Source organism: Pholis gunnellus (genome assembly GCF_910591455.1).
Source record: "Pholis gunnellus genome assembly, chromosome: 10".
In the NCBI taxonomy this organism is placed as follows: domain Eukaryota; kingdom Metazoa; phylum Chordata; class Actinopteri; order Perciformes; family Pholidae; genus Pholis; species Pholis gunnellus.
In genome coordinates this window covers 21,182,076-21,209,856 of record NC_136537.1, presented here as the reverse complement: position 1 = coordinate 21,209,856, position 27,781 = coordinate 21,182,076, and the positions used below count along the sequence as shown (strand labels likewise).

The 27,781-nt window shown below is 40.7% G+C and overlaps 2 protein-coding genes across 2 annotated transcripts; one reads left to right on the top strand and one right to left on the bottom strand.

Moving 5' to 3' along the window:
- Positions 1–1,457: 1,457 nt before the first annotated feature.
- Positions 1,458–9,884, top strand: neil3 (nei-like DNA glycosylase 3). The gene is made up of 10 exons (XM_079167255.1): positions 1,458–1,577; positions 1,666–1,775; positions 3,137–3,271; positions 3,655–3,868; positions 4,821–4,895; positions 5,180–5,346; positions 6,680–6,843; positions 8,539–8,953; positions 9,264–9,444; positions 9,601–9,884. Exons 1-10 carry the CDS (start codon positions 1,473–1,475, stop codon positions 9,781–9,783), a joined length of 1,749 nt encoding a protein of 582 aa, XP_079023381.1. The 5' UTR covers positions 1,458–1,472; the 3' UTR covers positions 9,784–9,884.
- A 191-nt stretch (positions 9,885–10,075) lies between these two features.
- Positions 10,076–20,367, bottom strand: aga (aspartylglucosaminidase). The gene is made up of 9 exons (XM_079167160.1): positions 20,042–20,367; positions 17,072–17,225; positions 15,592–15,704; positions 14,885–14,997; positions 13,340–13,448; positions 12,397–12,472; positions 12,129–12,236; positions 10,671–10,804; positions 10,076–10,275 (listed from the first exon to the last, which is right to left on the bottom strand). Exons 1-9 carry the CDS (start codon positions 20,148–20,150, stop codon positions 10,175–10,177), a joined length of 1,017 nt encoding a protein of 338 aa, XP_079023286.1. The 5' UTR covers positions 20,151–20,367; the 3' UTR covers positions 10,076–10,174.
- Positions 20,368–27,781: the final 7,414 nt, after the last annotated feature.

Genomic DNA, 27,781 nt, shown 5'->3' with positions numbered 1-27,781 from the left:
CTGCAACGCGTCTCATTCTGTGGAGGGAACAGAACACTGCAAATATGAAGGGACACATTTTTGCTTTTATCCTGGGATACTGTGGGTCCCGAGGACTGCAAGAGGGCACAATCCATTTTTATTTTTTTGCTACTTGGATTGAGTTACATTATAATTCCTTGGGTGAGACCCAGCTTCAAGTATGCCACTTCCTTCTGGAGCCAACGTGAGAGAGCAGGCTTCAGATGTTAATACACATTATTGCTGAGTGCTGCCTTTTTTGAAGGAGGGGATGGCTGTACACTTGGCTGGAGAACATGGAGTCTATCTATTTTTATCTGGGCCCACAGAAGGGCTTCTGGATGGTGAAACTGCAGAGCAAACAAGTTGTTGCAATTACGGAAGCAAGCCATGCAGAAAATCTTTTGACAATAATGCAAATTAAAATTCCTCTGAATTTTATTTTTTTTAGCCAGATGGGACACCCTGGTGGAGGAATGGAAGGTTGTATGACAAGGCCATAAGGCTCACATCTGGCCGTTAAAAACAACCTGGGGTGATGGTATAATGGATGGAGTCACACATCAAGGACATTCTAAGGAACTTGAATGTGCCATGTAATGTGAAATAAAGGTTCAGTACTTACTTACTTGCTCTTTATATGACTCAATGTGTGTGGCTCAATCACACTAATTACTTGTAATTCAGACTGAAAACTCAAACATGCAGAAAAAGCTAGTATGTATACCTTCATGCGTGTGTGTCACATCTATCTATCTATCTATCTATCTATCTATCTATATTATATGGTTAAGTCATACTCTGTGTGAGCATTAGTCCCAAGAATGGTACAGCGGCGCCCTCACGTGGACAGTCAATACAATTACGCTCACCCCTAGATGTAACACAGATTATTGGCTCCTGTAAAGTGTCTCAAAAAATGTACAGTGTCAGACTAGTAAATCCTTATATTTTTAAGACTAGTCCTACAATAAATGTGTTACACTGTATCAAGGGGTTTGCATGTACATATTTGGAGTAAGCTTTACAAAAAGGCTGCAAGTTGAGAAATCTGAATTTAACCAACTATCTCCATTGCTTTACGATGTCACATGTAACTTCCCATGACTGGTGGTTGAAGTAGTAATTGAAGGTAAAGGTAGTAATGCATCAATCTGTACATAAACAAGCTTTAAAAGGTGGTTTAAAATATACTAATGATTAATGTTCATGCTGTGCAAATGTAACTACCAGTAATATACTCTTCTGAGTTGTTGTGATTTATTTTTTACATAGTACAGATTAATTGACAGTAATAGGCGCGTGCATTCGATGCGTTCATGTACCGCCTACTTCCGGATACAAACCGTACAACGCATGCGCAAAATTGAATCCCGTGGCGGGGAATCGAGAAGACTACAGAGTTTTACTTTCCATTCAGCCGCTGCAGGACAGTTTTACTGTTACATTTTTTTTTTAAACTGAACTTGAAGATGGTTGAAGGTCCGGGGTGCACGTTAAACGGAGAGAAAATCCGCTCTAAAGTCCAAAAAGGACAGAAATGGAAGGAAACCAGCGGCAGTTTGATAACATCCACCGTAAGTTATGTTATGACGCTAATTAGCGTTGGAGTGTGTTATAATTCTCCAGCTCGTTTCCCGTTAACGTGTTGTTGTCTCCTAACAGAAAAACAACCCTGCAGGAAATGCCTTCCACAGTTTTGTTGGGTGTCCGTACACCGGAGTGGAAACTCTGGGCAAGGAGCTCTTCATGTACTTTGGTGCAAGAACTTTGAGGTAAAGTAGAGGACTGTGCACGTGCAATTACTACGTGTGCATTACAATACTCATGGTACCATACTTCTTAGTTTGCCAGAAAAAAAAGGTTTAGGCTGGTTCGAGATGAATTGTGCCTGGAAGGTGGAAAAGATCTGCAGCAGCAGGGGGGCGGGAACTAAAAGCAGGAAGTCACAGCAATGTTTACATCCTGCTAGATCCATCAGGATACCTGTATTAATTTATATTTATATATATTTATTTACACGCATGCTTTACTTTTGTAATTGACACTTGTTTTGATAAGTGCTATATAAACATGTATTATCAACCACTCAATATATGTTTGTTAACAGATTAGACCGTCATTGCGCAACATAAGACTTAATAGCCTACAATCATACGTTAAATTGCACAGAAAATTAGGATTGAAGACAAACAGTTGGGATTTGTTGTCAAAATGAAGAGCCAATCGGGCATCTTTGATCAGGCGACAGCCAGGCGTTTCCCATGATGCCCTGGGTCTCGCTGTCGGACGAGAGAAACTGGGGCCATGGCTCTATAAACTGCAGTGGCCTCGTTAGCTTGAGGTTACTTTCGCCCATGTGTGCATGGCGTCAGAGCAAGTCTGGATCAAGTCGGACACAATTCTAACCCGGCATGCATTGTGCGGCGATGGCTGGGGATCAAATCTGCGCAGGCCTGGCTCATCACGGACAAGCCTGTTTACTGTGCGTTCCAATACCCGTATTACCATACTATCTAATATGCCAGGAACAGATTAAGCATGTCCCAATACAAATCACAAATCCAGTATGATAAAAAATACCACGATGTCCTATTCCATACTGGTCGCCTTTTGCAGTATGCATGCAAGCATGCTTCTCTGGCTACCCTGACCCACAATCCTCTGCACTGCAGGTATATAAGCAATAGTGTCAAAGTGCAATGTAATACATACTGCATGCAACAGTTCATGTTTTGTAAGGGCAGCTGCAGTGTGTACTGCAGTGTGTACTAATACTCAATAAATTCAGATACTTCTATCATTGATTTGCAATGCAGCTAGAGATACTAAAGCGATAATTCAACTGTAAAACCAACATTGTATAATCTTTAACAGCTGATACACTTGTATTTTCTCACAGTATACACTGTACGTGTGTTCATACAACCCAACCCAAATTGTAACAACGTATAGAGTTGCACTGTACATCAGCATATTGGGGTTTGAGCCTGTGAAGTTTCCAGTGTCTCCCACCACCGGGCCTCCTTTCTGTCGTTTTGTTACCAAGTCTTCTACACATAACTGAGACACGCTATCTGTAAGTGGAATTTGTCCTCTTCTTCCCTTCTTTTTCTTTCATGCTCCCATCCTTTAGAGTCCATTTTGGGATGAATGGATCAATGCGTATAAACCCTGCTGAGAGGAAGGATAGGACCGGCTCCGCACCGGTGCTGCAAATACACCTGACTAACGACACGGTGTGCTTCTTTGACAGCACGGTGGAAATAAGGTAACAGGGACACCAGCGTAGCCTAGATAGATTGAGGTGACAGAGGTTCACCTTGGAGTGTGAGTCTCACTCAGTGGGCATGTCCTACATTAGGCTGTGTCTGAAGACGGCGGCTGCTGTTGCATGAAAAACACAGCGTCGACATTTGTCCTGTTCATTGACTATAAGGTCCCGGTGTACTATTCAGTAGCCAGACACACATTTATTTCCGCCGTCTGAAAGTTTAACCTACGCTGTCCTACCTCATAACAAACAAACTGTAACAGGATATGTGAAACCATTTTGAGATGTTTAACCTCCAGAACCTCGTGGCACACGTTCAGTAACGGCAGCCATACGTTTTCTAAGTTCCTCCAGTGTTTGTAAAAGTGCGTCACTTGCAGGTTGACAGAGGACTGTGAGCAAAGGGTGAGGGCCTTGGAGAGTCTGGACGTGTGCTCCTCCAAGTTCAGCTTCTCCCGCTCCGTGGAGGCGGTGAGGAGCCAAAGCAGCAGGATGCTCTGCGACGTTCTCCTCGACCAGGCCGTCATGCCAGGAGTCGGCAACATCATTAAAAACGAAGCCCTGTTTGACTCGGGCCTCCACCCGGCTGTGAAGGTACGGGAAAGATGATGGATTGTGTTCAGCAGAGGAACAAATAAAAAAAAATAAAAAAAAGAGAATAAAAATGCAAGACAACACTCACAGAAAAAAACACAACCTTTAAGCTCCTGCATGATTGACTGATGCATTGCAATGAGGAGGGTGAAGCAGGCAAAAGAAAGAAAAACAAGCGCATTGCGACACAGATAGGCCTGTTTTGAATTGGGGATTTTATTTTCTTGAATGTATATCGTCTTTGTCGAGACTCAAATAGGGGTTTTTCACTCTGACTCTTAACATGTTTTGACAAAACATCACTTTAATATTTATTATTCATGGTCTGGAAATCATATCACGTGAAATGAGAAAGATCCAATGCTTCACAATTCTCTCAGGAAATATTCCCATAAAGCAACCCGTTGAAGAAAAGTGTGATTTTTATTTTTCGTGTCTCATCCATTGCCAGTTAGAGACACTTTGCGGCATGAATACTGCTACTACGCAGCTATCACCAGGGCTTTGGTTTGGCTCTGCTCACCTTTAGAAAGTATTAGATGGGGTTTAAAAATATAGCACGCTGGACCTTTGACCCCTTCTTCTGGGACCTCTGAATCTTTACAAGCTCCCCCTCCTTCAAGCCCCGAGCTGTCTTGAAAAAGCTCCAAGTGCTGTAAGTTTGTGTGCTTTTTCTTCTTCACTCCGTGTGAGCCATAGTTAGGTTCTTTGCTGCCTGGCCTTCAAGTCTTAGAAATACATTGTATGTAATTTTTTTTTCTCCGTTGCATCATTTTAAATCCAGTTTTTCTCGTTCGCGTCTGCTGTTTTTATTGTTTATATGCTTGTATTATTGATCTGCTGACTGTGAAGCGCCTTTCATCGCTGTCTTGAAATGAAGAGCTATACAAACGAGGTTTGTTCTCTCTCTCTGTCGGTGAACCGAAGCTAACTGTGCCGCTTGATTCTTCAGGTCCAACAGCTGACAGACGAGCAGATCCACCACTTGGTGAAGATGACGCGTGATTTCACTCTCCTGTTTTACAAGGTTAGAAGTTTCCACATCAATAGCTGAGACAGTATTCAAAACAGTGGTAGCTCTGCATGTGCGCGCAGCTACTTGCAGGTATTTAGACTTGACTTGCAACAGCAGATTAACTTGAAATCCTGCAATGCAGAGGAAGGAGGGAAAAAGCCAAAGCCCCACCGACTAGAGAAAAGATAAAACAAATATTCCTGTCCATGCATAACTGATAAGTAAGGGAAGGTGAATGCTTTTTCCTTTTTTTTTTTTTTTTATTCACTCTTTTCTGCCTTCCTCATCTCTATCAGTGTCGCAAATCTGGCTCTCCTCTCTACAAACATTACAAAGTCTACAAGCGTCCCCAGTGCGGCCAGTGCTTTCATGTCATCACAGTGTGTCGTCTCGGAGACAATGGCAGGATGACTTACTTCTGCGGGAGCTGTCAGAAGGGAGATCCCAGCGGGGTCGACGTCAGGTACAAATCCTCTGACGTTTGGCACTTTGACTGAAAAGGTAGTGTCTGTCTGGCATTGTTGCGAGGATTGTTTCACTGGAGTTTGGTCTCGGAGTTGCTCAAAGATATTTGATAACCTGAAGTAAGACCAAGACAATCCCTTCTTTAATGTAATTATTGTTTGGCTTACATTATATTTAGTGTATTTACTTAAAATGAACTAGGTGGTGCTTACTCTTTCAAACTTTTTTACATTACATTTTTCTTAATACATTTTAATAATTTTTGATTCAAAACCAAGAAGCGACACGGTGTCATTTTTCCAAATCTAGTCTTTGCAGAAAGTTCTAAAGCCTTTTTAGATGATACGCTCAAATTTAGCGAGGCCATCTTTGCAGGCAGATGGGCTTGGCAGGGAGTGGGAAGTGTTATGGGGGGGGGGAATTAATGCGCATATATGGCTGTGTTTGCCAGACAGGGCACAGGCTCAACACCTCCTGGGTTGTGTTTGAGCAAAGCTTTGCGAGGGGTTAGAGCCTAAAGCCCTTACAACGCATTACACAGCTGATAAAGCAATCTGTGAGGAAAGTTTCCTGAAAGCCGCTGCTACTTTCCTCCTCCATGACTGTTGGCATTGCAGATTTGCCTTCTTGTCAAACATAGCCGAGTTTCATGTCAGAGCACTAACATGTATGCTCGGAGCAATTATGTGAAACCCGTTTTCCTTGTCGCATATCTTCATCCTCTTGCTTGATCTGCAAATGTTTGTCAAGTTAAAGTTGCCTCTTCTCTTTGCCTGTGTTTTCTTTCATCGGCTTACAGTAATAGTGCATATTGTTTTATAGTATATAGTTGTATTGCTCTTATTGCAGTTCCTAATAATGAAGGCCTGTGATATAAATAATCCATGTATGTTTACATATGCACACATTGTAAATCATTTTGGAAAACATTTCCAAGTATGGAAGACTCATTTTCTACAAATGGAAATACACTCAGATGCTGCAAGTTTATTAGGTACACCTAGTTAAAGCCATCCCCCCCGAAATCCTTCTTTCATTAAGATCATAATGTTTTCTGTTTTTGTTGTTTTAGAAAGTTGGTGATTCAGTATTTTGTGCTGCTGTGTAATTAAGTTGTCATTCTAATGGGGTGGACAAAATGTTAGAATAACAAAAAGGAGTCAAAACAGTGCGTCTCCCCTCATTGATGGGTACAAGTGTGTGTGTGTCCAGTTTTTAGGATGAACAAACTCAGCAACATTATTTCCGCTACAGTGAACACGTTTGACTCATTAGTGCGCCTGTTTTAGCAGCTTTTTAACGGCCGTCCCGCCTGCGTTTCTTCTCTCCAGTAAGCTCCCGGTCAGGAACAGTTTGATTAGCTGGGCCTACAGTGAGAGGACCAACGATAACGTGGCTAAGAGGGAGGAAGAGGACTGGGCCTGTCAGCTCTGCACGCTCATCAACCAGCCAGCAGCAAAAGCCTGCGATGCCTGCCTCACTCCAAGACCGGAGGGTGAGTGAAATGTCCTGTTTGTACAGTCACTGAGTTTAATGGGGTGACAGAAGGTCCTTGTTAGCAAGAGATAAAATGATAGTAGCTGTAGTTTAGCTGAATGACCCATGAATGATACTGTTTGTACGTCTGTGTGTGTGCGTGTGTGTGTGCGCACAGTATATTGCAGCGCAATGAGCGTGTCTGTCAGTTGGCCATTTTTCTCTGACTACGTTGAGATTACAGCAGCAGTGAACCAGTGTTTGAAAGACACGTCCCTGCTGTCTCTCTGGTGCACAGCTGAACGCTTTACTTTGGATTTGTTTTTGTTTTTTTTAGGATCGTTCTGCCAAATTCTGATGAAATCACGCTTTTTCTTTAATGATGGCTGATTGTGCAGCTGTAAGAGAATCTCTCAGGACGAGACTTTGTTCACGGCTGATTTTGATGTGCTGAGCTTTCCAAGCATGGCTGGTTGTCATAAGTCAACCTACGTTTTGGCCTTGACTCCTGCAGTTTGGTTCAAATAAAATCGCACTTTGGACAGGCACGTGGCTGAATTTACAGTGCCTATAAAAAAACATCGGGCATTTTCAATTCATTTAGAATGACTTTGTAGAGCCACTTTGCCATAAAAGGGTCTTTACCTGTTGATTAACGTGAATACAAAAGCCACAAGAAATCCACTAAGACAGGTTTTCTTAACCTTTTGTAACTCTAGGCTCACTAGACGCTCACCGTGTGAAAATATGTGTAAATTAATCGCACGGGGGGAAAAAACCATCCCCGGTGTTCAACAGACCTTTGCTGGGACATCTCCTTGTTTCAAAAACCATCAGAGCTAGCTAGCTAGTAGCATCTCTACCTGATTGGCGTAGTGACATCATTTAAGTGTTCATCGGAATTATGCATTTGAATTAGTTTTTTTCATTCATGTGAATTATTGAGCACGTTTAGATCTAAAAAAAATAAGTAGCTTTGTGATTACCATAAAAAAGGTTTTCTTGAATCTTAAGCATGCAGCAGTACCTCAGCATCCCACTAGATGGCTCTCTGAGGCCCACCAGTGGCTGAGAATAGCAGCTCTAAGATTTAAGTCGGTGAATCATTTCTACAGGGACTGTACTCGTAACCATCTGAGTTTGAATGGTGTTGTCGACTGTTCAACATTTAAATATGAGTCAGCCAAATGTAGATGTGCCGTACACACGTGCAACATCCAATGACACATTTATTTCCCTCAGAGAAAGTTGACCTAAATATTGAGATTTTCATTTGTACAGTTGTATTTCCATTTTTCTACTGTTGACCACTGAGCTGCTTCACTAAAAGAGCAGGGGGTTGAGTGCCTTGCTCAAGGGCACATTGATGGTTGTTGAGTGAGGGGGAAGAGTAATACTCAACCGCAGCTTTGTGTTGATGACTCTGATGTCAAGCATCGTAGGTCACCGTTACTGAAAACCTCGCCTACTTATTTTTTATAATGGGGCATCATTTCACAGGACTTTGCATGAGCGCCTCTTCAGCGCAGCAGATTGTGTGACATTTTATTTGACGACACAGCGCGGCAGTCTGCTGCTTACTGGTAAATTTTATAGCAAGATAACCGCTTAAAGCCGACAACAACCTGCGTTTTATGGGAGCAGCCAGTGCGTCGGAATAAGCTGCAGCTGCTAAACATGAAATGAGTTTCTCACTCTGGCTCCGTCTCCACAGTCCACAAAGATGACATTAACACTGAGGCATCACCCTTCGCCGCTGATTTGATTAAATACCCCTGCACTGCCTTCAAGAAGCCACAGGAGGAGCTCAAAGTCAACTGGAGGTCTGCGTTCGGGACTTCCACCCTTGTTTTCTCTGACTTGAGCAAGAAGCCAAAGCCTGTAAACTCCCCACTCTCCCCAGCCGGCAGTCATTTGAATTCCTTGGCGGCAGAGCGAGGTTTATATAAATACAGCGTCTGCCAAGGGACAACAAGCCCCAATTATGCCTCTGGTGGCTGGCAGAGGCAAAGAGCCGAGCTCTCCAATGGGGAATCACTGGCCTCCTACAGTCACCCATCCAAGAAAATGAGAATTGATCACAGCCCCTTTCCCAGTAACAATGCTCAAAATGGAGCCCCCAACTCCGGGTGAGTGAATCTCCCGCTTCGCTTTTCATGAATAAGTTTATAATAAGAGAAGTTTTTTTGCAACCTCAGGGAGATAAGTGAGAAAAAAAAAAGCATGTTACTGTGAAATTGTAATGCAACATTGTTAAAAAGAAAAGTTAAGATTGATGTGTAGGACGCAATGCAAATGCCATTATTACCAGCACATATCAGCACACACTGTTGAAGAGAGGTTGTTTGTTCGCTAATAAGGTTTGATGTGACAGGTACACTCGTGTTTTATCTTCTATTTGTCTCAAACTAACAAGACTGTTTTCTCCACTCCTGTCAGTATGCGCAAAGCAGAAGCGACGCGCCGCAGCCCCTCCGCGTCTTCCAGTCCCAGTGCCCCTTGTTGTGCATCGCATCGTCGTCCGGCTGTCCTCAGAACGGTCCACAAGGACGGGGAGAACAAGGGACGACAGTTCTACGCCTGCTCGCTTCCCAGAGACACCAAGTGTAGCTTCTTCGAGGTGAATGTGGAAAGCTGCTAATCTCTGTGGCATCGTGGAGCCTGGAAAATTAGTTTCAGCTCAGCCACAGCCATTGCAACGTGCTGGCATCAAAATTAAATGCCTGAAATAAAAGATAACAACATAGTTAATAAAATCTTATTTCCTCTGTTGCAGTGGGCTGACTTGCACTTTCCCTTTTGTCACCATGGGAAACGCTGTTTAATGAGGACCGTTCTGAAACTGGGACCCAACAACGGCCGGAATTTCTACATTTGCAGCTTTCAAAAGGGTAAACAGTGTGACTCTTTCCAGTGGGCAGAGAATGGACCAGGGGTTTCAATACTCCCTGGTTGTTAATGTTTAACTTCTGCTGGAAACTCTGTTTATATGTTCATTTAAATACATGGGTAGAGATATGATCTAGAAAGAGACTCTTTAACTCATAATTAACGTTGTAAAATACACAGATTTTTACTGAACAACTGTTAAATAGAGAATATCTATTAACTGTATGACCTTTAGATCATGCCCAACCGCTTGTTTGTACAGAAATGTGCGTTGTATTTGTATCATGTTAATCTTTCAAATATGTGTTTCAAAGTTATTGTGAGAATGATAAATAAATATAGAATGAAAACAAGTCAAAGCTGAAAAAATTACATTTTTTAATTAAAACAAGCCTTGAAATACAGTATGGAGTGTTGATTCATGGAAGTACATAAAAGAGATGCACACAGTCGTACAGCATTTAAAAGCAGTCCACAGATTTCAGGATTGGTGACTCGTGTTCTGAGTTTGACACCATGTAGTGAAACTGGGACAAGCCAGGGACTTTGTTACAGGCGGCACCTTAGGAGATAAAAAACACACCCTTTTTAAAATGCCAATATTCTAAAAGCATGCGTAAACTCAGTGTCGGTGATATTTTAATAACTATTTAAAAGGAAGCAGGAAGCGACCTGGCATATTTTTCATACAGATAATTTATCCGTTCAAAACAGATCGTCTTGTAAATGTTTTGAATGTTTTTTTCAAAACTTAAATATGGAAGTTTAACGTGTTTTACAAATAAGTTATACAAATTGAAAGCAAATGCAATTCAATAACAAAAAAACGTACCCTTTCAATGTGTTTATGCATGTACTGTACATCTGCTCGTCTACACCTCTGTAGATGCGAGCGCGTGTGTCTTGACACGTTTGTCAGTGGCTGAACAGTCGGTATTTGTGAACCTTAACACTCACCATAATGGCCTGTTGTGTTAGCACAGATGATGGCTCCAAAGAAGTCTGAGTAATGCCTCTTGATTCTGGAAATGGCCGTCTTGCAGGCTGCCGAGGGATCTGCCCCGGCCCTCATCAGCTCCACGGCCAAGTAACTGTTGGCAGGATTACATGCGGTACACATGAGGCAAGCTAACAAGTGCTGTCAGGGCCACCAACCAGGATGATGATGGGGATGCGCTTACAATTATGGTGTGGGATAAATCTGATGCAAACAAATCAATGTCAAGAAAAACTGATGAAATATCTTTTTTTATTTTTTTTAAGTAAAAAGAAACTGCCAGCCTCACTTCATGGTATGCAAGAGAGTCATGCCACTACTTTATAGGTGTTCACAAGTGGGACTATTTGTAGACGTTGGCCATCACCGCAATCCTAATTACTTGCTCTAGAGAGACCATATGAGTGTCATTAACTCTATTTGCAGTCAAATGTATAAGAGTGTGAGTGAGTAACGCATTGCAATTTCCTAAAATTGCCTTGTAAAAGTTTGGGATTATAAAGTGGAAAATGTTCCTTCATAAATTCTTATGCCAGGAGATGTACTGTACATCTTTGGTGTTATTTTCCACACAAGATAGCAAGCTAATAAGAGTACAATTCCCTTTTTTTGGAGAGAGGTACTTTATATTTAAAAGTATTTCGTAACACTTCAAGGAAAGGTTTGGGATTGTTGGACCAGCGTGACGGTTTGTAACATGGCCTCCCGTTGGTGATGTGTTACTGCTACGTTTTGACAGTGAGGTCCCTGGGAAGGCTCGGAGAATGAATGATAAACACTTCAGTTCACACGAGTAGCAAGGTCTTCTTGAAAAACGCAACCCCCAATCGTTCCAGGAAGTGAATCAGAAAGCTATGATTGAAATAGGCGGCCCCTCAGGGGTGGGTGTGTGTGTGTGTGACTATGAATGTAAAGCTCAGTGCAACTTTAAAGAAAACACTCTGTGTACTCCCCAAACTATCCTAGATAAATAAATCTTAAAAAAAAATAAACCTTTGGAGACTGCCAAATTCTCACAGCCTGGAAACAAACAGCTTTAGTCTCCAAAAATATCCCTTCTTCTGAGCAATGTACATATGACAGTTTTGGGCCAATGTAGTCACACCTCCACTCTTTATAATAATGTTGTTGCACTTTCAGCAGGAGGTTCACTCCAGAAATTGGCTGTTAAAAAACTGCACGTGACACAAATGTCATTAGTCACTGAAATACAGTTCTTCTGTCAAGAAAAAACATTCCTACTATTAAAAAAAAGTACCAATAAACCCTGGTTAGTGTGGAGTTCCAGTCAACCTTTATCATGGAATTTAAAATGCAACACTGTTGGGAGAAATTCTGATGGATGACTATTTATGACGGGAAGGTATTTTTCGAGTACATTTCGAACTGAGGAAGAAAGCACAACAAACGATGGGTACCTTGGCAGAAAGCGCATCATGATGTCTCCGTCTCCGGTAGCAGCAGCACCTCCAGCTGAGCTATCTGCGTATGCCCCGGCTCCAACGATGGGAGAGTCCCCGACACGACTGCAGGACGGGAATGTGAGCGGGGTTTTAAACAGACAAAATGAAAAACAGTGTAACTTATATTTTTTGTATTAAATGGCAAAGGCTTAAAAATGTTATACAGCTGAAAACGTTATGCTAAAACATGATATACTGTAGATTATGACACTGGTCTACAAACCCTGGAACTTTGTGAGTGAGACCATTGGTCGATGTACCAGCAGCCACGTGACCATCTCGATCAAGAGCCACCATCCCTGGTGCAAAAACCAAAGAAGTGGTATTGAAATGTCAGCTATTCCCAGGATATTCCCTTTTAGCTAAAGAAAAAGTCATTTCAAGCCCTATAGTGAGGTAGCGCTAATGCTGCTGAAGGTTTTTGACAGCTTATTCAATTCCTAACGATTCCAGGTGCCCTGATCCAAACAATGGTCCGGCTCACATCACATTAAATTGGGGCAGGTCAAAAAATACAATTTCTGTGCACATACATTTGGGTACCCACAAACTGTGAAGAAATGGATCATATTTCTTTGCAGGCTGACTGGATCAGATGCCATGTGATTCAACAAGCCGTTCAGACTTGGCTCCGCTTCCTGTGCCGCATGCAGGCTCTTTAGAATATACGAATATATAGGCTTGAGTACTTCCTTTGCAAAGGAGCGCCACGTTTTATTCGCAAGATAATCAGAGCAGACTGAACTTTTTTGGAGAGGGGGGCCTTAAAGAGACAGGTGCACAAAAATGAAGCGTTTCAGACGGAGGGTGACCACAGGTATATTCAGACAGACGGTATGAGAAAAGTAATGTTTTTAAAGCAGGTACACATGTTCTAGTAGTAACCCAAAAATACAAGTATGGACCTGAAAATGAGCATGACATGCCGCCTTTAAAGATGAGATTTTTTATTTAGACAAACAAAAATGTAAGAATTGAATTGTTCCCTGTTAACCTCTACATCCGTACTTCAGGAGGTCCGTCTGTGTTCTTTTTTTGGCACATTATGCTGCTTCTCGCTCTCATCCATGCCTGGTTTCAATGAAGCGCTTACATACTAAACTGTATAAACTGCCTGAGGAAAGCTGGCTTTGCTTCACATTCCGTGTTAACAGATAAAAACCTACCTATGGTGTCATGGGAGCGCGTATTGGCATGCTGTGCCCTCTTGTTCTGTCTCACTGTCGCCCTGGGCTTGTAGGGTCCACAGGACTTGGAGGGATCTGGAAACACATTCTTTTGACAGGAAAGAAAACATCAACGCCGTTTGCATAATTTCATAATCAAGGCGTGTGATAAAAATGCAGCCATTCGCTTTGATTTGCTGTCGTGTAATGAAATAAAGCTATCAGCTCAATTCTCACGAGTGGTTTGGCACCTGATAATAAACAGTAGGGAGTCTCGTTCCGTTTGGACTCTCTCTCTCTAGTATGTTATTTCCAGTGACTGAACCATTAAATGAACAAAGCGTCTCACTTTAAATCCCTGCTGCAGTCAAATCCCATGTTTTATTGAGACCGACAACCTGGTGTACCTGAGGGTAGTGTAGTTTGAGAAAAGGTTTCCCTGTCTCTCTACCCCCAAGGTGCCTTCTCTGCTCTCGTGAGTGAGCGATGCACCAGCTTGACCTGCAGGGAGGTGTGAAAAAGTTCATTCTGCTCCTTTGATGTTACATGTAAGTGGAAGTCTGCTAGAAAATGTCACATTTTGAGTTTAAGTGAACAAAACACCAGGGCCATAAAAGGTAAACTTAAATGTTAAAGCAAAGGTCCTTTCATATGGCATGTATCTGCATCAGCATTACTTTCATACAGGGCTGCCATCATGTCATTAATAAACCAAAGTTGGGAGCAACTAGTCTGCTTAATGAAAAAGCCTGTGCATAATTCATAAAGCAAAGTCTAAAATATTCCATTTCATGATGCTGAAGGTAAAACCCTTGAAAACATTCTCTCTAGTTTCACAGAATGGAGGTTCGGTTGTTCTCCTGTGACCTCAGCAACAGTCTGAAACTACCCAAAACAAAGAGACTGCCGGATGGATTGTACACTTTGTGGAAGTATTGAATGCATACTTTTATGGAGACCAATACTTAGTACTCTCACCTATTTTGTGTCTTGTACTATTTGTCAGTATTTACTGCTGCATGCTTTTTGTACACCTCTAAACCAAATCTGTAACACATTTCGCTAACTTCACTGTGCTCGCCAAATAAAACGATTTATTGGCAGGATCAGTCGGGTGGTAGGAGTGCTTTGATTCTTCTCTTCATCCACCATTGAAGACCTTCAACAAAGCATTTAACTCCTATGTTTTTGTAGTGTTTTTGTAGTGAAGCAGCTCAGCGGCCTTCAGCGGAGGTCCTTGAACTGGACAGCCCCAAGTGGAAAAACGGTGATCATTTGATCAACAGGGCAGTGCACGCTCTCTACAGCTGACTGGAAAGAACACAAGAAGAAATCCGATACTGGGAGATTTTGGGGCATTATTGAGGAAGTGAACAGGTTCGTTTTTAAAGAATAGAAACAAGCCATCGCTGTAGGGCATCACCTTCTTTCGTATGCCTGTCAGTTTTTCTGCTTATTATCAATCTTTTAGAAGCAGCACGCCTTTAGCCAACACAAGTGAGGAAAAACACACTCTCTAATACACACACACACACGCACACACACCTTTCGATAATTAGGTTGGCAGTTGCCCTTCAGCCACTGGATGAAAATATTCACAGATTTGTTGGTAGTCAGGTCTTCTGCGACGAAGCCCATGCTTTGAGCAAACACAGACGCTAGAAAGAGAGAAGCAGTACTTTCAGGTCAAGTTACACATTCTGGTCCGCACTGACCTTGGGTTAGAAGAAAACAAAAGGAGGGGCTGGAGGCCATCTAATCTCATTTTAGGCAAGTCCTACATCGCTACTGTTTTGAGCAGTGACCTTACCGTTCCTATAAGAATTAAGTTAGGATGCATATTTGATTTACTCAACTGAATCTCACTGGGAAGAAATGTGGGAGGTTTTTTTGAGTCACTCATCATCGTGGAATAAAATGTTTCAACACTGGCCTTCAGTTTCCTTTAAAATGACTTGCAGAGAGAAGAGCTGCTCCTCCATTCTTTTACTGCTCTTGTGAAAAAAAAGAAAAAGAAGACTGAAGGCCACGCATTCATCGCTACCTGCTGATGCTCGGTGGAGCAAAGCTTATTGAAGTGCTTCAAAAACGAATGCAAATTCAAAAAATCAAGGTGTCTCCTTTAAACATATGTGTTAGATCTCTGTTCAGTTCATTCTACACACATGCATCCTTACGTATGTGACTGGATTTCTAAATGTCAAGATGATCCTTTCCAACATAAACTATATTGGGTATTTATCCTCATGTACCCGACTCTCCCACCAGCAGCGTGTGGTCAGTGTGCTCCATCACAGCTCTCGCTACTCCAATGGCGTTCTTGATTCTTCTCAGGTCTGCAACTGCACCCACCTCCATTGTATCCCTGGTCACAAAGAATAGCCAGAAAATCACTACTGGTTTACTGGACACAAGAGCCGTGGAATGTTTACTTGTCGAAGCGTGGCGGAGCTGTTTTATTTATTTTTTGGAGAGTGGGTCCTCGTTTGGTTTCGCTCTGATGCAGGTTTCAAACTTAAGAAAAATCAGCTTTTGCCAAAGTTTTATTGAGGAAGGGAATGCATTCATCACGTTACACTTGTTAGACCTCAAGGGTACATATTCTGTTAACACTGGATGTAAACTGAACTTTTGTGTATTTTCTACATATTATCTTTAACTCTTACACGTTAGCTCTTTATCGTGTGATGCAATTCACTAGAAATGCCTGGTGATAAATAACCTCTGAGGCTGCAGCTTGTTGTGGTGATGAAATGAATTGCATCATATAGGTGCTTCTAATATGTATGCACCTCAACAAACTAAAGTCTCCTTGTTGCCATAGAGTTGAGTGTCTCCCAGACACAAGATCAAACAATGAACGTTACACTTTGAATTTATTACAGAGCTCATATTTATTGCAGGGGTGTTCCATTGGATCGCATTTAACTGTACAGGTGTTTTCGATTCCTCTGCTTAGACAAAGTGCTCAATATGGCTGCTGGTGATTCTTATGCAGCTATATTGGATAGTGTGTGGGAGACTATCCTCTCCCCACAATGTATTCATGACTATGTCACCCAAAAAAAAGAGTGTTTTCTTCCTGCCAAATGGAAGAAGGAACATTCCATATGGTAATAACAAGCTGCTTGCCTTTTGTCTGGCGTCGCGAGCTGACATTTGCCTCCCGTGATAACTCCTGAATGTGTAAATGTTTGTAAGAATGTAATAACTGACAAGCTTTCAGATCCTAATGAGAATCTTAATTAGTGCTTTATTAAAGAGAGGCTGGCTGGAAAGGTCAACCAGTTGCAGCCGTAAATGTTAAAAACAGATAGATAGCACCAGCACAAATTGTGACAGTAACACAATATGCTGGCAGCTGCTGGTGCATAATTTCAGTGGCCTTTTTTAATTAAATACAGGTCATTTATGTTCAATCTATTTTCATGTTGGTTTTGTTTTTTGTTTTATGGAATTCGGAAAACAACAGCATTGATAGAAATTCAAGCATAAACAGAAGATTTGCAAAGAGAAAGCTGGGCTTGTACTGTCTCCCACAGCTGCTTTCAGGTGGCACAAACTGTCGGCTGGATAGAAACCAAACAGCTGTTCCAATAGCCACACGCACATTTTTACATGTTACCTTGTCTTCTTAATCAACTGCTTCTTCCTGCTGCATTACAAATATTCTCATCCATCTCATTTCCTATTTCTGCTTTCAACTGTTCGCAGTTCATGCCCGTGGTTTACCCGTTCATGATCATGGCATCCAGCGTGGTCTCTCCGGACTCATCTGGGCTCCCGCCATAGCCCACACTGCCATCACACTGTTCCATCTCGCAGCGGGCACAGCCCATCTCCACTGCATCCAACACTGAGCCACCAGACTGCAGGGCACTCCATGCTACAGTATAAAACGGAGTACAGTGAAACATTCAGTACACGATAAACTACAAGGATAGGAAGTACACACTGTTCACATGGTATTACAGTGGATTCTGGCCATGCAACATTGTTGAGCTTAGCTGCTTCTTCGGAGAGGTAAGATGAGGTCAGTTATAAACAACCATGCTGGGAAAGAAAGTTTTGCGTCCTGTTCTGAGACTTTACCGTATAATTCATATCTTCTTTTATAGCAATTTTGACAGCTAATGTAAAATGATCTGATACCAGAAAACACATTTAGCAAACCACATATTACTTCAGTTGAGCGTTAAATGTTATTTACAAGTAATGGTTTCTCATCCTATAAATAGTGAACAAAATGAATATCCCAACTCAGCTGTGCTTTGTTGGAGATTGTGATTGTAAATGATGTTCAGGGTAAATATTGAAATTCAATGAATCCATTTGTCCAGTTTACATATCTGCACAGATGAGTTAAAGGTTCAGATGTTTCAAGTTATTTAGGATCAAATACCCAACAATTACAGAAGCAGTCGTCAAATACTGGGTCTAAAGTTCCCTCCAATAATGCTAATTAAATATATATATATATATATATAAAGGAAATCACGCAAGTAAAAAAGACTAAATGAGACGCTAAGACATGAATTAGTGGTCGACCTTTATTGCAAACAAATAGGCTGAATGTTAACAGGCATGTACTAAATTGTGTGTATAAATATATATATATATAAAGATGATGCATGAGATGACCAGTACGATGGATTCCTAATAAATGGAATGTGAGCTGACAAGCATTTGGTCACTGATCCCCCAAGTGCCCACGGGGGATCAAAACACCAACTGGCAGCACTGTCACCAGCTTGCCACTAAATTCTCAGACCATCACACTGTGTTCAGCGGGATGCCGCCACCAATTCCTCCTCTTATCACTTATGATTCATCCGTCTATAAATTCTGTCTGTCTACCATCTCTGGTAAGTGCTCTTGTCTCAGGATATAATTATTTCTTTTTTTCTTTAACATATCAAACTCAGCATTGTGGTCCTTTACACTCAGAAAAACGCAGCCGAATGGAAGGGGAGATTAGCCTGCTATTCTCAGCTGCTTCTGTAAGCCCCCTAAGGAAAAGAGATCTGCATGGGCGGATCAATGGGGGCTCACAGACTACACTTTGGAATATCTACCCACAGAACAGATAGCATTTTTCATTTTCACAGCCACCTCGGGGGGAAATAGGCGATGCACATCTGATAAATTAAAGGCTATCCATCTATCAAATGGTGAGATTTTTTTGAGCGAACTTTAATCACCTGCAGGTTTTGATGATGCCGCTTGAGACGTTTCGAGCACCATTTCTATCATTTATTTTTTCGTGTTGCGCTGTGCGGCTGGTTGAAGTCCACATGACAGATAAGTCACAATATTTTGAGTTTCAATTTGAACATGTCCGATGTATCATCCTGCAGGAAATCAAATAGGCAGGGCCGACCTGGCAATTGAAGCCAAGTGGGGTCCTGCCCATTTCATATCAACCGTCCCCATCTCTGATGGTCTTACATACTTAAGGGTTAAGCTGTTTTACTGGAAAAGAAGCACTTTATAATAGTGTGAGGAGCAAATCTGGAAAATATTGGTTATGATGCCTGACAGGGTTTGCACATCTCCTCTCTCTCTCTCTGTCGTCTTGGCCTATAAGATGACAGAAAATAATGAAAAACGCCTTTCACTACTAAAACCCAAAAGGATGTCTTAAATGTTTGGGTTTTTTCTTTGACGGTCCAAAACCTAAGGAGATAAGACAGCGACAAGCTGATATATTTCATTGATAAATGACAGAAACAATGAATCGGTGGATTATAATAGTTGCCGATTCATTTTCTATCCATTGAATGGTTTCAGCTGTGAATATGTAATCAGAACTCTAATCAGGAATGAAATGGAAAAAAATGTATTCACTTAGATAATAACAGCATTTGTGGGGCTATGATGAGTCATCTAATAGCAAAATGACACAGTGCTCAGCTATGACCATTTGCTACTAAATGAATTCCTAACACTACAGCTCCTGCTCTGCAACAAGCCTGTTAGACATTACTTAACAATTCAAAGTAGACGCATGTCACAAAACACAAGGCCGAGGATGTCCCAGAATAACAACAAATCATATCAGACACATCAACAGGAGGGCACATGAGATCCTCAAATGTCATGGCTTCTAATGGCTTATCTGCTAAATTCATGTGAACCGGCTTGAAAATGTTATTTCTTTTTAGACTGTGAGGCTCAATAACCAGAAGGAGGATAATTTTCCCCGCATAAAAAATAAATAAAATATGTATTTATTTATTTTTACAGAATACTAAGACTTTAGTTTTTTCAATACTACTTTGCAGGTACTAAACAACTTATCAGGTGACCAAACGAATGTTTTCATCTTCATAATGAAATTGAAAGTATAGAATACACGGTTCGGTATATTTGCTGAATAATATATTGCAGATTAGTGCTGCAAACATTAAAGTACAGGAGGATTTCCTGTAACTGCTCTGTCCAGTGATTATTTTTAAACGCCCATAGACATACAGAAGCAATGCTTTGATGTTCAAAATGATTAAAATAATAATAATAACCGTGACGTACACACATTTATATACAATAAATAAAGCCTTTATATTATATACATTTTGGGTGGCATTATGTAGGTTTCTCTGCAGATTTTGGCAACAATGACTGCAACTCCCGGACGGAATGAAACTTTTGAAACAGTTCCGTATAAACACGCAGTCACGTGACTGCGCGGCCTAACTTTACCTGCAGCCGTTGCATTCTTGAATGGCCACGTATTGATAACGAGAGGTAGCGAGGAAAGTCCAACTGGAAACACTAGCGTTAAAGTAGGAATCAGGAGCGACGCAAACATGTTGCCCTGACGAACAGCTGCATGCACAGAGAACTGTTGACGTTATTTCCTTTGCATTGCTCTCTGCTCACGCCACCGTCAGTGTGTAATATCCCAGCAGACTGTCAGACAGAGCAGGTTGGTTACATGTGATATGTTTCAAGAGACAGTTCGCTACACTTTGGTTTAATGTAACGTTGCATTTAAACTTCCTACAAAAGGTGCTGTCTCTGCTTCCTTGTTGTGTCACATGTTTAGTGGGCGGCTTCTTCCTTAAAGGGGCAGTACAAATATTTCGGCGCTGTGGCTGTACTAGATAAATGACCTCGGATAACAACAAAGAAAAATCAGGTAGCCTACGTATAACATCCTTTATATATTCAACCAATGCAGCAGTTGCCTTAACCAGAAGTTTGTCAAAAATAGTGTCAACACTTCTTTGCCTTTGTGAACATTTTGAAAAAAGTAATTGTGGGAAAATAAGTATATACTAGGGAAAACATTGTGAATAATACAGAAGGTACTCAATTATTCTGTGTGATATTTACAGCTACGGGAAATAATATTGTCAAGTGGCTGGCAATGTTATGCAATATAAAATCTAGGCTAGCCATGCTAATTAGACAGAAAATGTGTTGGAATAAAACATTACTCCCTCAAAACGTTTAGCTATGTAGGCAGACTGATGTCCACCATCAGGCTAAATATAAGCATGTTTAAATAACAGCTGTTATGCAGATTGCAGGGCAATATACTGTTGGAGTATCGCCACCGTTGGCAGCACTGAGCAGTAATTGAGCAGGTGATGTGGAAGTCATGTTGGATTTTATCAGCAGCCATTTTGACACGTCACAGCAGAAAGAATAGCACAAGTTTAATCAGTAATATCATCGAGGCGTGCATTCCTTTCAGGTGTGCTGTTTGCAGGTCCCTGCTGTTGTGCATGCTGGCTCCTTCCTATGGCTTAAAGGAACTTAGCCGTCATGAACTAAAACCTCCAAGTCAAAAGGTCTGCTGTCAGAAAGGACCTGCTGACATGAATGGAAATCCACTTCACCCTTATTAGGGTAAGTTTTGCTTTTCTCCTGTAGATTACTGAGAAGTTCACTCCCCCCCCCCCCCCCCCCCCCGGTGACTTTGTATTTTCATATTAAAATCCTTCCAGTGAATGAATTTTAATGAGCATTGCACCCAAACTGAGTGGGTTGACTGGGCAGCTCTTTTTGAACTAACGTCCAGTAATTCATACAGGTCTGCAGGATGGCCTTTGTAACCTGGCGGAGTTCACTGTTTGCCCTCATTCACACCAGAGTGCTCAGACCACTTCAGCTGAAACCACCTGACTGTGATGTTGGCAGCTTGGGATCGTGGTGACTTGTCTCAAGGGATTCATTCATTCACTGCGGAGATGCCGGGAAACCAAGGTAAGCATTTGCAGCTAGCTGGTGTCCCTGCTTGTGCATTTAGTAGACGTCTTGGCTCAGGACAGTCTGTTTTGTGCTTGGCAAATGTCAGCAAGCTGACGCTGCCCTTGTTGCTGACTGTTTCTCTGTCCAGCATCAGTGTGCTTTTACAACAATTCAGTTTGTCAGAGAGGCATGAATTTGTCACAGGGTATTTATGGCTGTCCTGCAGATGTGCTTGTAGATGTCAATGCGCCTTCTGCCTGCTTTTCCGTCAAGCTGCTGCATCGACAGGTACTTCAAAGGTACTGATTGAGCATCCAGGCTATTTTATTTGTTTGGAACACGCGTTATGCCTTCATGCTATTGATTACTCTAGTGAAATATTAACACTATTTTTTTAATATTCTCACATACCTCATATTTTTTTTCTTTATGTGCTAATTAGTTCTAGGGCATAGTTATGCCTCATATAGTTGATATTATTTGGGGATTTGTTTGAGGGCTTGCATTAATACTGTGTCATTTTAGCTTTATGGAAAATATGGCTATTGTCACACTATAACTAGTCATATTTACATTTTTCTCCACGCACTTCATTTATAGCTATAAGCATTAGAACATATGTTTACTCAAGGTATTACTTTATTGTACCTTGCCATTCTTCATTTTGACACATTTTCAGGTAAGTGAGAGCACCTCGATTGCCTCTAATAGCAGCATGTATCTACATTTAGCTACAGCACATTTCACTTGTATGAAGACACTATTTGTATCTTGCTGCATGTTTATTTAAAGAAGAAGTTTGCACGATCACTGAGCTACATCGCAAATGAGTGGATCTTTGCTGTTTGGGTTATGTGAAGTTTTCATAAAGAGTAGAGCATTACTTTACAGCCAGAATAATCAGGCAGTTGCTTGATGTGTCTGACTGATCTTATGTTAACACTTTCATCAAAAACTGATGAAAGCTGAAAGTCCAAATAGTGTAGCTGTGTCTCAATTCAGAGGCTGGTTCTTCCAAAGGATGTTCTCCACAAAGGTTGGTCTCTCTGAAGATTAAAAGTCTAGTCTGAGCCTGCACCTCTTTCCAAAATGAGAACAAGAGACCAAAACTAATTGGACATTCAGGCAGCGGTCCTCATCAACTCGTAAAGTAAAAAGTTGATTACCAGGCAGTTGCTCTCAAATGAACAGAGAGTGTACCATTGGTTAATCGGGATAATGATGATGATAATGATTAAAAAATAGATGATGTCAATGACATAAAAAAAATACTTGCAAGAGCACATATAATGCGATGTATCAATGACAAGAATAACCTCAATCCTACACTGTGAAAGTCCAAAAAGTCCTTTACTGTGACTTGGTAAAAGTTCTTGATTAGCCTCAGACATAGTATCAAAATAACAAATGTGAGTTCTGAAAGGCTTTATTTTCTATATAAAGGACTGCAGGAAACAGAAGATAACCCCTTTTGTAATGGAATATACTGTAGCCCAAATGTATCATGATTGATTACTTTATTTTTCTGTATGCTATAAATAAGGGAGCAGACAATCGATACAGGAGCCCAGAAAAGTCTAACGGGCTCACAGATGTTCCTTTTTTTTCACTGTGCATGTGGCATAGTGTGCTCCACTCCTTGTTTTCCCTGCTGGGTTCTGTTCATAAAAATAAAATTGCATGACCGTCTAACACACTCATTCCTGCTGCCCAATGTAGATCTTATTGGCCTATCAACAAGCAAACCAATGATGAATGCAAACCTTTGGATTTAATGGTTTGGATTTTGATTACAAGTCACACATCAAACTAAATTTCCTCGGAGAGCAGTTTTAGCACACAGTCATCAGTTAAGTGTCATCTTTTAATAATTTGAGCACATAAATCAATGTTTCATCAGTCCTTTCTTCATCTCCTTCACTTTACCTCCTGGTAAGAAGCAGTTGATCGTGACAGAGTGAAGGAAACGGGTTGTGGTGAAAAGTTTTGGCATACTCTCCAAGTCATACCATATGGCACTGCCTTCACACTACATACCTCCTGCTGGGTCTGGAATTTTCTTTTTAAGTTCCTGGAATAACATATCCCAACGGAGGAGGCAAAGTGTCCCTCAGAACAGAAAACTTGATAGAATTGGATCCTCTCATTTCTTGCCAAACAAGAACAAAGCGTAGGCCAGGCGGAGGGAACTAACAATATAGTCTAACCTTGAGACGTGGACGCCAACAGCGTGCCCTCTTTTACATTATTCATATGAAAAATACAATTTTCACTTATATTTTATTCATTGGTTTTTCCTTAAACAATGGGAAGTCCTAGTGTGGTTTTGACAGGGGTGGCTGACGGAGAGAAAATGGATGAGAGGGAGAGTATTATTACTTTCACCAGTGTTATTGATCGAAATTAAAGAACAGCTGTTAAAAAAAAAAATAGCTTTTTAATAATAACTTCATCAGTCACCGATATTGTTTCATAATGTCCTTCATAACAGTCTCAGAGGGTATACGCAATGTCAATACAGGTGAGTGCAATGGCATCTCAAAAAGATGTGTGGATATCCAAACCACAACACCACTGTGTATATTACCTGGTGGACAATGTCCTCTTCCTGATGGACGGCTGCTGACAGACTGTTGTTGCAATGTACAGTAGGGGATTTAAATTGTAGCTTAGGTGAGACTGGATTTTCAAGGCCGTTACCAATTCAAGAGTTCAGTAATTATATATCAGCTGATTATAAAACTTTTTATACAAACAAAACAGGACATTTTATTTTTTTTAATCTCGCCACTGCCAGACACTTTCTATTTGACCATACCTTTAGGAATCTTTGTACTGCAGTTTCTCGGTAACTAGCAGTCGACTTCGACACTCGCATCAATACAATGATGTTCCATCCAATTCATTAGTCTAGCTGTGCTCTGAATAATATTCAACACATGTATTGGCAACATTGCAGAGAAATGAAGCTGCTAACAATATGTAGCAACAGACATTGTTGTCACTGGAATATTACCCCAAATCTTAGACTAAGTGCATCTTGTCTAAGTCAGGGTCTGCAAAGTGGACTTATTTTTAGCATATTAAAAATCTTTAAGTGACCTTCAGCTGATAGATTACAAAAAAAAACCAACAATACGGTGGTGTTGTGGTTAAAGAAGAAACGTATTTGGAGGTAGAAGTTGGAGTGGCAAACGGTTCGAGAACATGATCAGCTAACCAAACCCAACCTCGATCGTAAATGTTTGTAGTTGCCTAACCTTACCTTAATCATACTCTAAGTGCCATGAACGGATATTGTTCCGAATGAATCCAATAGCAACACTGTTTCTCCTGGGTTGTCTCATTGACGTAATATTTTAACTTTATGCATCTTACTGCCAAGAGAAGAGACCCGATAGAAAACGTTGCATCAGTAGAAACAAAAGGGTTATCTTGGTTCTTGGGCCATGTTTAAGCCGAGGGAGGTATCGTAGATAGGTTGGTTTGTCAAAGTAAATGGTGTTTATGTATAAATTGAAATGTAGTTAATTATTTTTGAAAGATCGGAAATGGCTTCTTTAGAAATAAAGTAATCTTATGGCTTTATATTTCTTTCCATTTTATTGTTAACAAGTTGGGCCCACAATGTCAGCTTAAGAATCTGCTAAATTGTGTTATTCATCTTGATATTAAACTTTATCTTCTTGCTGATGTTGTAGATGCTGAGAACGAACAGTTAATTAATGCGTTCAGTTGAGGGAATTCCATCCTGGGATTTTTTTGTCAAGTGTTTACACAATTTAGCAAATCAGCATTTTTCAATTAAACCTATGAACACAGAAAAGGAAGACAGAACACAAAAAAACCCACTGCCATCCCAAGAGATTTTCTACTTTGTCTTGAATGCCAGCAAAGTCAATTATCTCTTTTTGTAAGTTTTTCCATGGTTTCCAGAACAGATGGTTTACCGGTTTGTCCAGAGACCTGTCTTTGTAACAAAGTTGCAAAGGGAAAAGTTCAGATGGCACCATGGACAGGTCTGTTGAAAGATCAGTTGACTTTCAAAGGCAATAAATGGGGTAAAATGCCAACTAGGTAAGCTGCGATACCAGCTGTCAGCCACAAAAACAAGAAAAAAGTCTCAGTTGATGGCTGGCACTGGACGAAGTATTTCCGCAGAACAGATCTGTCCTCAGAGAAAACATAACCCAGATCTATCAGACAACATCAGTTTATAAAGTACTCCCACCAGAAAAGTACTTTTCATGAAGTCACAAAAAATACTGGAAGAATTGTCCATATATTTCCCTTTTTTAAAGCATAGCCAAGGAATCCCAATTACCGAGCTAATATATTTTACACACCTTCTCTCACACGTTTATTGGCTAACTGTGCTTTGTTTGAGTGACTTGTCACTTATAAGCTTTGTAATTTTTGTCAATGAGAATTTTGTTTATATAAGTGTATCAACATTGCATTCATTTTGTCGCACTTTACATTACAGCTCAGTGACAACGTGGTAATAGCCGGGTAATTGTCTGATAATTAATAATTAAATAATACCATGTATAATTACCAAAGTAATAACTAGGAAATTGCTTGGTATTAACAATGGCTATATCTGGTAATATTAGACTGAAATGTATCTAACAAGGTAATAAGGGGCCGAAAGCAAAGGCCAATAATGGGAAAATGCATTAAAAGATTGCAACAAGACAAAACTACTAGTAATATGTTGGTAACAATGTGGTAAAACAATACATGGTTATATTAGTGCTTATATTAATATTTTCATTAAAATATGATAATATAGTGATATACCATCTACCATATTTTATAATGCTGACATTCATCCTCCCTTGTGTTGCAAACCTTCCCTTTTGTTTCAAGGTATGGCTGTACCACGTATATGATATATTCATACATTTTGGTTCAATATATAATATACAACTTACAATAAACCAAACATTGAGAGGCTTAATGATTACAGGACTTGGTATTTCACCCGAATGGGCGTGCTTTAAGTGGGATGATGGCTGCTGTTGTTCTTGCTTTCTTTTGGATACTGACACATTGTTGATACATACATACACACACACTCATTTGGTAAATAACTGTTTTTCCCGCCATTGTTGCATGTTTAAAATAAATAAATAAAAGCAAAAATTATCACAAAATAGGTTAACTTATTAAGTTAAACTGTATTGTGAACTGCAAAAATCTTTTGGCTCACAAATGTTTAGGGTAAGAAAAAAAGCACCCCCCTGGCTAGTTTTAGCACAGGGGGCTGTCTTTTCATTATGCTCGTGTTTTCAGGCAGGTCTGAGATAAGCCACACAAACGCCTACATTGCATATCACTGTATGTAAAATCACTCTTGTCAACACTGTCCTATACAGACTTTTGTATACTATGCACATCCTGTTAACATGTCAGTCATTCAGTAACAATTCCTCATTTGGGCCAATCCATTGTACAAACCATGCAATGTTTTTTAAACATCCAGTCATGTCAACTCTTGAGATCATGTTAGCAAATCTGCATAGTCAGTCAGCCATCTACAGAGGCTTCAGGAGCTTAGATACAGCTGTACTATTTGTGATGGAATGTTTGAGTCTTCTGCAAACGAGGATTTGAGGCCATCCAGTGTTTGCTTTTTCATTTAGTTGAAGCGTGCTGAACAGACTGTCAAGACATGCCGGATTAAAGATAAATCCATGCATGCACTTCTAACTAACAGTCAGACTTCTAACTAACAGGGAGACGCTGCCCAGTGAGATGTCATCTACACTGTGCTTGCAGCTCCAGGGGGAGAAATACGCAAGTTTACCAGAGTGTGCTTTACAATGTAATGATACAACCCTGTTTGTGGGTGGATGAATTCTTGGGAGAAATGTTCAACCTGCTGTACATTCTCTTTTCTCTAACAAAAGTGAAATGAATAAAGAGCATGTTTCTGTGTGCGCAGCGGGGCACAGTGTGCTCTGCTATATCTGCTTTCAAGTTTGGTTTTAAGATAATGGTGGGTTAAAAATACTTTAAAGCTTTTATGCGCTATGCCAATATTTCCTGAGCTGCAAACCTTGGAGCTCTTCCTTTTTTACATTATACAGTATTCTTGTTGCCTGATAGATTTTTTTTTTTCAGCATTGTGTCGTCAATATTTGGTAGCATTTGGACTTTGTATTGGCAAGAATCTGGCGATACGATACGTATCACGATACAGAGGTTACCATTCAATATATTGCAATACTGTACGCA

What these genes read in the sequence shown, in the direction of transcription:
- neil3 (XM_079167255.1), top strand. Translation starts at nt 1,473, where the DNA reads ATGGTTGAAGGTCCGGGGTGCACGTTAAACGGAGAGAAAATCCGCTCT. An exon ending in GACAGCACGGTGGAAATAAG is followed by an intron (nt 3,272 to 3,654) that starts GTAACAGGGACA and finishes CGTCACTTGCAG; the next exon opens with GTTGACAGAGGACTGTGAGC. An exon ending in CCCAGCGGGGTCGACGTCAG is followed by an intron (nt 5,347 to 6,679) that starts GTACAAATCCTC and finishes TCTTCTCTCCAG; the next exon opens with TAAGCTCCCGGTCAGGAACA.
- aga (XM_079167160.1), bottom strand. Translation starts at nt 20,150, where the DNA reads ATGTTTGCGTCGCTCCTGATTCCTACTTTAACGCTAGTGTTTCCAGTT. An exon ending in ATGATGCGCTTTCTGCCAAG is followed by an intron (nt 10,805 to 12,128) that starts GTACCCATCGTT and finishes TCCTGCCAACAG; the next exon opens with TTACTTGGCCGTGGAGCTGA. An exon ending in TAACACAACAGGCCATTATG is followed by an intron (nt 10,276 to 10,670) that starts GTGAGTGTTAAG and finishes TTATCTCCTAAG; the next exon opens with GTGCCGCCTGTAACAAAGTC.